At 40.4% G+C, this 9,817-nt stretch overlaps 1 protein-coding gene across 1 annotated transcript; it reads right to left on the reverse strand.

The window, feature by feature from the left end:
- Positions 1–3,925: 3,925 nt before the first annotated feature.
- Positions 3,926–4,303, reverse strand: LOC140187846 (galectin-8-like). Its single transcript, XM_072243640.1, has one exon. It carries the CDS (start codon positions 4,301–4,303, stop codon positions 3,926–3,928), a length of 378 nt encoding a protein of 125 aa, XP_072099741.1.
- Between the last annotated feature and the right edge of the window lie 5,514 nt (positions 4,304–9,817).

Consider the following 9,817-nt stretch of genomic DNA (forward strand, 5'->3'; position numbering starts at 1 on the left):
GACCTTTAGCCAAATTTAACATAAATCTAACCCTTCCTTCCCACAGAACCCTTCATTTTTCTTCATTCCATGTACCTGTCTAAGAGTCCCTTAAATGTCACCAACGTGTCTTCCTCTGCCACCAAAGCAGTGAGTTCCATGCACCCATCATTTTCTATGCAAAAATTTATTAGATTAGATTATGAGGACACGCAGTCCTCTTTTATTGTCATTTAGTAATGCATGCATTAAGAAATGATACAATGTTCCTCCGGTGTGATATCACAAAACACAGGACAGACCAAGACTGAAAAACTAACAAAAACCACATAATTATAACATATAGTTACAACAGTGCAACAATACCGTAACTTGTTGAAGAGCAGGCCATCAGCACAGTAAAAAGTTCAAAGTCTCTCAGAAGTCCCAAGTCTCACGCAGACGGGAGAAGGAAGAAAACTCTCCCTGCCATGCCCGACCACAGTCTGACTCTGAGTCATCCGAAAACTTCGAGCTCTGATCAGCCCTCCGACACTGAGTACTGAGCACCATCTCTGCCGAACGCTTCGACCTCAGCCTCAGTCGCCAGCAGCAGGCAAAGCCGGGTATTTTGGGGTCTTCCCTCCGGAGATTCTTGATCGCACAGTAGCAGCAGCAGCGAACTGGGCATTTCAGAAGTTTTCTCCAGATGTTCCTCTGTGCCTTCTCACGTCTGTCTCCATCAAATCAGAATTGTCTACAGCATCCTACTTACAAATACAATACCATTTCACCGGAGAGCTGCGCGCACTGCGTCGTGCTGCCATCTTCTCTGTCATTTTCCCTATATATTCCTCCAATCATCTTAAAATTATGTCTGTTTGTGTTAGCCATTTCTGCCCTGGGAAGAAGTGTTTGGCTGTCCATTCTACTTATGCATTTTATCATCTTGGACACCTATATCAAGCCAACTTTCATCCTCCCTCACTCAAAAAAAAAAGGCCCCAGCTCATTCAACCTATCTTCATAAGATACGCTCTCTAATCCAGGCAGCATTCTGGTAAGTCTCCTCTGCACCCTCACTCGTTTCTTAAGAAGTCCATAATTATTGTTACTAATTCAGTAATCAATAATAATCTCTGCTCAAAATTACCATGCACACAAGAAATTTTTTCTTCAGAAGATTGCCATCAATTTGGGCACACACTCTCAAAAAAAAGTTCATCTCACCTGGGTTTTGTCACAGCCTCACCTCTCCCTAGGTGGAAATCAAATCAAGTTGTGGACAGGAATATAGGCCCTGGAAGTGACCTGGTATGTGGCTTTGCACCCAAAGAAGAATATGGAATGGTAGGGTCACATATTTTCATAAGTGTGTGTATTTGGTATCTAGTATATGTTTTTCGCATAATAGATTTAAAAGTCTAGATTGTGTCTAATCAGTCTGGTGCAGTATGCAAATTAGAAAATATTGTACATTTTTTTCATTTGTCAAATGATTATAATATTTCACCAACCTGGAAGTGTGTCCCAGGAGAAGACCACAACTAAAAAGCACAGCATTGTGTGATTTGAAAAGGAGGAAATAAATGCAAGATAATTAAACCATCTGCTCCACAATTTGGGACTATTGGATAGTAGACTTTTAATTTGCAAAATAGCAATTTCTACTGTATCATTTTTACAAATTAAAAAAAAATGAAAATGGCAAAAATCTAAAAAAATAACAACCAGGTCTTCCTCTGTGTTGAATTTCACTGAATTATTCTTAACGATAGTATAAAGTTTGATTTGGAAGTTGACCAATGATGCATTAAATATTTGTAAGTGTAGCATAGCGGTTAGCTTAGGGCTTGCGGAGTTCAGTTCCAGCACCGCCTGTAAGATGCTTGTACCGTACGTCCCACCCCATGAGCTTGTGGGTTTCCTCCAGGTGCTCCGGTTTCCTCCCATAGTCCAAAGATATCCAAAGATGCGTGGTCATGCACTTTGGTAGTAGAAATAGATGTGCGGACTGTTTTCTAAATGGGGAGAAAATGCAGGAATCTGAGATGCAGAGGGACTTGGGAGTCCCTGTGCAGGACACCCTAAAGTTTAGCTTGCAGGTTGAGTCAGTGGTGAGGAAGGCAAATGTGATGTTAGCATTCATTTCAAGAGTTCTAGAATACAAGAGCAAGGATGTGATGCTGAGGCTTTATGAGGCACTGGTGAGGCCTCACCTTGAGTATTGTGACCAGTTTTGGACCCCTCATCTTAGAAAAGGTGTGCTGGCATTGGAGAGGGTCTAGAGGGGGTTCACAAGGATGATTCCAGGAATGAAAGGGTTATCATTCGAGGAACGTTCGATGGCTCTGTGTCTGTACTTGCTGGAATTCAGAAAGATGAGGGGGGGACTTCATTGAAATTTTTCAAATTTTGAAAGGCCTAGGCGGAGTAGATGTGGTAAGGATGTTTCCCATGATGGGAGAGTCTAGGTCAAGAGGGCACAGCCTCAGGATAGCGGGGCGTCCTTTCAAAACAGAGATGCGGAGAAATTTCTTTAGCCAGAGGGTGGTGAATTTGTGGAATTTCTTGCCTCATGGAGCTGTGGAGGCCAGGTCGTTGGGTGTATTTAAGGCAGAGATTGATAGGTTCTTGATTGGACATGGCATCAAAGGTTATGGGGAGAAGGCCAGGAACTGGAGTTGAGGAGGAGATTTTAAAAGGATCAGCCATGATTGAATGGTGGAGCAGACTCAATGGGCCAGATGGCCTAATTCTGCTCCTATGTCTTATGGTCTTATGTACCGGTTAGTACAGGGGTTCCAAACCTTTTTTATGCCATGGACCCCTCCCATTAACCAAGAGTTCCATAGATCCCTGGTTGGCTTCCCCTGGGTTAGTAGGTTAATTGGTCATTGTAAATTGTCCTGTGATTAGGCTAGTACTATATTAAATAGGTGGGTTGCTGAACAATGAGGTCCATTGGGCCAGAAGGGCCTGTATGCCTAAATAAATAAAAGAAAAAGTAAAGACATTAGTGCTTTTGAAACTTGTCAGTGGTTTCCCCCAGGATCAATAAAGTATGACTTTGACTATGAGTGAGCACATTCAGTCGATGTGACTAAATGCTAAAGTTGCTGATTATGCTTTATCCACTAGGTGGCATTTTCATTTGCATCATCAGGAATTAGGAAAGTGAATGAAATGTTGTTCTTTATTGCAAGGGTATCTGAGTATAAGTGGGTAGGTGCCTTTCTCCAATTACAAGGACCATAGTAGAAAATTGTGTAAAAGTTTGGCTCGCTCTGAGGAAGCATATTATAGTAGAGGAAATCCAGTAGAGGTTCACCAGATTGATCCCTGCAGTAGAGACATAAGAAACCGCAGATGCTGGAATCCAGAATAAAACAAGAACAGTATTCTTCCTATCCTCACCCTTCACCCCACAATCTCCACTTTCAATAAACTATACTCTACATTTTCCACCAACTTCAATGAAATTCCACCACCAAACACAATTTCACTTCTTATCCCTTTCAGCATTTCAAATCAAAACAAGTTTAACTATCATTCAAAGCATACATGGCACAGTCGAACGAGACAGTGTTCCTCTGCGGCCAAGGTGCATAACATACATTCAAAGTAATGAGGGGGAAACAAAAAAACACACACGGTTGTGCAAGAAAACACATGTACAGACCAAGACCCTGAGCAACCTGCCAATTGATGGTACTACTCCCAGCAATCCAGCCTGTCATCCCAATGGTGGGACACTGGAGGGCAGCACCAAGGGGAGACACCAGCTCCCAACCAAGCACAGATGCCACGCTACAAGGATGAAATTCTTGTGCTTTTATTCTTGATGTGTAATTCAACCTTGCTTTGTAGGTTTCATCCAGTTGCTATCCTTGTCTCAGATTCAAAGTTTAAGGACGTCAATACTTTCTACTTCTATATCTGCGAAAACTATAACAGTGTCAGGCTTCTAATCTTCTAATCGATGTGAGTTGTCCAGAATGTGTCTACCGTTCACAGATACCTGGAAAGAGATGTTCCGCACCATAAACACCAGCTTAAATAGTGAACCTCTGGAAGCAATCTTTTCATACTTCTCACCCTGAAATCCCCAGCCATCAGGTCTGCGAGAATTAAAGATAATTTTTTCAAGTTCCTCTTTAAAACAGGAATTGAAATGGAATAAAATGTCAGCACCAGGATGCTCGCCCCTCTGAAAATTAACATCGAATCTCAGAGGGTCATCAGTCAACTTTCCTTCAATAGTAACTATTGATTCTTCACTTAATTCTTCATCAAATGTTGCAGTACAAGGAACAATCGGGCGGTAGAGCTTGAGGATGTTCATTGTGCGGGAGGTCGAAGCGGCTCCAGACGCGATGGGAACAGACAGACGGACGGACACGACCGGTTAACGGACATTGCCCACACAACCGTTTGCCCCGGATGCGAGCGGACCCGGACTGTGCTGGTTGTTGATGCAAACAACGCACTTCACTGTATGTTGCAATGTACATGTGACAAATTAAGCCAATCTTTAAAAAATCTAGTGTACTACACTCAGGCACACAACAGTAGTGAGGGAAAACTTAGATCGGTGACCATTTTTCGAACACCTCTGTTCAGTCGATAAAGTGCTTCCAATTTCCTATAACTTTAATTCACTCCCTATACCAAACACCCCCCTGATCTATCCTTTCTGTCTTTGACCTTGTAATGTTCCAATGAAACCTTGAGGAAGAGCACCCATCCTCTTTCTGAATGCAGAATTGACTAACGTATGTAGTTAACTGCCAATTTCTTTTTCATAACTCTCCTGCGTGTTTTACTTATTTTGTATCACAATTAAAGCAAGCTGTTGTTAGATAATATGCATCTATGTGAATACTAAAACAAAATAATGTGCATTTTCTAAAATAAGAAAGACAAGTAGAAATTGCTAAAATAATCTGACCAGGCGGCACCTGCGAGAAAGAAACAATGATAATGTTTTATGACTTTTTATCAGACATGGGAAAAAAAAACAATCAGTTTCAAACAATCAGTTTCATGGCCAAAATAGTAAGAGGAAAGAATATGTTCAAGTTCTGTCCTGATGAAGGGTCTTGGCCTGAAACGTTGGCTCTTTATTCCTCTCCATAGATGCTGCCTAACCTGCTGAGCTCTTCCAGCATTTTGTATGTGTTACTCCAACATCTGCAGAATCTCTTGAGTTTAAGTTCAAGTTTATTTTTCCATCGGCATACTTACCCAGGATATAAATGACACAAAAATTAGATGTTTGCAGCAGCAAAATGACATTAAATTACATTACAGTGTGAGGATAAACAGAAGTTAATGTAAACTTATCTAAATTATATGTATCTTACACATGTGCAAAATAAGCATCAAAACACTAGTGCAACACAAGCAAAATGTTGGAGGAACTGAGCAGGTCAGGCAGCACCTATGGAGGGGTATAAACAGTTGAAGTTTCAGGACAAGACCCTTCATCAGGACTTCTGGACTAGTGTGGTTAGTAATAACGTCTTCACCTCGCTGACGTTCAGCACTGGTGCACCTCAGGGGTGTGAGCTTAGCCTGCTGTTTTACTCTCTCTTTACCCATGACTGTGCGGCTAGGCACGGCTCAAATGCCTTCTCTAAATTTGCTGATGATACAACCATTGTTGGAGGAACCTCAGATGGAGACAAGAGAGCATACAGGAGCAGGATATACCAGCTAGTTGAGTGGTGTCACAGCAACAACCTCGCACTAAATGTCAGCAAGACCGAAGAGTTGATTGTGGACTTCAGAAAGAGTAAAACAAGTGAACACAAACCAACCCTCAGAGAGGGCTCAAAAGTGGAGAGAGTGAGCAATTTCAACTTCCTGGTGTCAATACCTGGTCCCAGCCTATCGATACAGCTATAAAGAAGCCAAGACAGCGGCTATATTTCGTTAGGAATTTGAGGAGGTTTGGTTTATCAGCTGAAGCACTTGAAATCTTCTATAGATGTACTGCGGAGAGCATTCTGACTGGCTGCATCACCTTCTGGTATGGGGATGGGGTTGACTGCACACGATTGAAGTAAGCTGCAGAGAGTGGTAAAATTAGTCCGCTCCATCATGGATGCTAACCTGCACAGTATCCAAGACATCTTCAAGGAGCAGTGTCTCTAAAATCCATCATCAAGGACCGCCACTATCCAGTATGTGCCCTCTTCTCATTGTAACCGTCAGGAAGGAGGTACAGAAGGCGGAAGGCACGTTCAGCGATTCAGGAACAGCTTCTTCCCCTCTGACATCCAATTCCTGAATGGACACTGAATCCATGAACACTACCTCACTACATTTTATTAGCTCGGTTTTTGCACTACTTATTTTAACTATTTAATATACATATACATACTGTAATTCAGTTTTTTTCTATATTTATCATGTATTGCACTGCACTGCTGTGCAGAGTTAACAAATTTCATGCTTTATGCCAGTGATATTAAACCGGATTCTGATTCTGAAAGCAAGGAGTAGAAGCCAGGTTAAGAAGGTGGGGGGAGAGGTAAGGAGCACAAGCAGTCAGGTGAGGGGGGAAGATGGGTGGGTAGGGGAAGGGGGATGAAGTGGAAAGCTGGGAGGTGATAGGTGGAAAACGTAAAGGGCTGAAGAAGAGGAATCTGATAGGAGAGGAGAGTGGACCATGGTTGAAAGTGAAGGAGGATGGGACACCAGAGGAAGATGATGGGCAGGTGAGAAGGTGGTAATGCAGCAGTTCAGGCGGCATCTATGAAAAGGAATAAACAGTTGAAGTGTTGGGCCGAGACTCTTCATGATCTGATGAAGGGGCTCCTCTCGAAACATCAACTGTTTGTTCTCCTCCATAGATGCTGCCTAACACGCTGTTCCTCCAGCATGTTGTGTGTGTTGCATAATTATTTTAGATCTTCCAAAGTATTGCAGAGGTGTCAAGTTTTTTTCTTAAATTATGCAAAGTCACGAGTCACATTTGGCCTCCAGATGTCAAAGGTGAAAGTAAATTTACTATCGAAGTGCGTATATGCCACGATATACTACCCTGAGATTCATTTTCTTGCAGGCATTCACTGTAGAACAAAGAAATACAATAGAAGCAATCAGAAATTACGCAGAAACAAAGACTGATGAACAACCAATGTGCGAAAATAGAAAATCTGTGCAAATACAAAAAACAGAAATGATGTTAATAATAAATAATAAATAATACTGAGAACATGATGGTAAAGTCCTTGAAAGTGAGCCCATGGGTTGTGGAATCAGTTCAGTGGTGAGTGAAGTTATCCACACTGGTTCAGGAGCCTGATGGCTGTAGGGTAATAACAGTTCCTCAGCCTGGAGTCTGTTTCTAAACATTTGGATTACCATTTCCTAGTTGTGAATTCATCCTGTTTACCTCACAGATAGTTTCACACAGGAAAGGTGAAGGAGGAGGGAGTGGGAGTGGTGTGCATTTTTGGGTGTTAATATGATTGTACTGAAAAAAGGAAATGGTTATAGCCGTGGCTGTCATGGAACCAGAAATATTTCAGCTGTCCTGTCAGTGTCTGACCCAAAGTGGAACGTTTTAAAAAATCATGACTCTTTTTCCTGTAGTTCAAGTTCAAAGTAAATACATTATCCAAGTCACCAATTACTACCTTAAGATTCATGTTCCTGCAGCTATTTCTGGGAAAATAAAGAGATACAATAGAATTTATGGAAAACTATGCAGAAAACAAAACCTGACAGGCAACCAATGTCCAAGGGAAGACAATTTGTGCAAAAAAAGTAAATAAACAAACAAATAAATAAATAATACTGAATAAACAAATCACTTTCCAGATTCCCTCCTTAACGTTGTGATTAAGAGAACTTCTGTAGCATTAAAATTATGACAAAGGGTTATGTTTCAACTGACTATGAAGTTGTGTCCCATCAGCATCCACAGTGATGGGAATCTCTTAGCTCAGCTCATGAGTGATGATTGAAGGATGAAGGACACTCATTAAAGCTGCAGATTCCAACACTGATAGAATCGATGAATTTTTATTTTGTTGACTCGGTTCCTATTCCTCCTTTAAACGGGGTGCAATCAAAGTACTGTTGGCAACGTTGCAGTTTACCAGCTTCCTCGTTCGTCATGTTCCCATTTTCTATCTCTGGAAGCTCAATGTCATCTTAAATAAAGTTGTCAGTTCATCGTTGAGTTATTGCCGGCTTTGTACTCTGACCCATATCCTTTGGGAAATGAATAGAGACTGGCCCAAACTAATTTCACAAGCCAAAGCCTCTTGGAGCCACCAGGGAGAGACACTTGTTGAACTTTGATCACACAGCTGAAAAGCCACATTATACCAACTAGTTCCACTTCTTAATATAAAGTAAAGAACTATGTGGGACTTGTGTAGGGTAATGCTCAGTATTGATAGAGTGAAAATTTCTAGCATGTGAATCTAGAATAAAAAATAAATACTAAACATGTCAGTTATATGACACACATCAGTTCTCTGATTGCATTAACGTGCAGACATGGTTTATTCTGTTAATTAAGCATGCATTATTACTAATTTTTCATAACCTCATACATAAATACATTTTCATGTTTTATTACTGATCTGTAAAATGATTGCATTTTGTTAGAAAAACATTTCTGCAGAAATTATGTATAAATGTTAATTTATTTTTTTTCTTGTGGTTAACCAATGTACTGTATCAGTAACAGCTCTTTGCAATTAGAATACTTTATGAATTTTAACGTGAATGCAGTTGTTTAATTATGGCTGAGGGTTTAATTGATCTCATCGGTATCAGCATTGATTTCATGCAGAGTTGCTAAAGAGTTGTCTTGATCAGCATTCATCTCCAACTTATAAATTCTGTTTCCTATTTTCAACCGATTTATCTTTATCCTTCTCTCCACCTACCTTCCTTTTACTATCTTTAGGCACATGAGCTAACTTAATTTCATCATATCTGCACACTGTTGTCTGCTCATCTAAGATTTATGCAACGATTCCAGCATGAAATTATTTTCTAAGCATTTCTTATGCTACCAAATCTATTTTGTAAGCATCTTTATGATACCAATCATTCTTTGCAGTTATTTACTCCTTTCATTTAAAATAGAACCTTGATATATTACTAATTGAAAAAACTGTTTTAGGTATCATTATATTTTCAGGGAAATTCAAGCCCTTAAATTGAAAATACTAATATTATTGGGAAATCATATGGTACAACGTAAAGCAAAGATAGCTATTATAGCTAAATTGGTTCAACTTGGTTTTGTCAAATGGTTCAACTGGTTCCATTTATTGTCAGAGAACGTATACAGTATACAACCTGAAATTCTTGCTTTTCACAGACATCCATGAAAAACAGAACACCAAAAGAATGAATAACAGAAAAACGTTCGAACCCCAAAGTCCCCACCCACCAACAAATAGAAGCAAAGGATCAAACTCCCCCCGCCCACCCATTTCAGCAGAAAGCATCAGCTCTCACCACCCAACAAGTAACAGCAAAGCCCCCAAAGAGAGACCATGTTCTGCAGTCAATAAAACTATTGTTTACCCAACAGGTCAACATCCCACAGGCTCTCCCTCATTCATAAAAGCTTCACATCAGCACCTTTCAGCAGAACCAGGCTGGCTTATGACTAGTTTTTTGACCTATTTTTGTCCCAACTTCTTTTTCTTTCATGGTTATTCTATTATAAGGTTTATTTTAAATAAATTATCAGTTCCATGGTGGTTGCATGCTATCAAACTATAGTGCACAGTATTTGACCGGTCTATTTTGTGATGAAAGGACTCAGTAATAATAGTTCTAAGACCTGTCGGTTCCTGGTTTCTGGGAAGAAAAGTTC

This window comes from Mobula birostris, chromosome 25 (assembly GCF_030028105.1).
Source record: "Mobula birostris isolate sMobBir1 chromosome 25, sMobBir1.hap1, whole genome shotgun sequence".
Lineage (NCBI taxonomy): Eukaryota > Metazoa > Chordata > Chondrichthyes > Myliobatiformes > Myliobatidae > Mobula > Mobula birostris.

Excerpts from the sequence above, each read along its gene's own strand:
- LOC140187846 (XM_072243640.1), bottom strand. The coding sequence starts at position 4,303 with ATGAACATCCTCAAGCTCTACCGCCCGATTGTTCCTTGTACTGCAACA.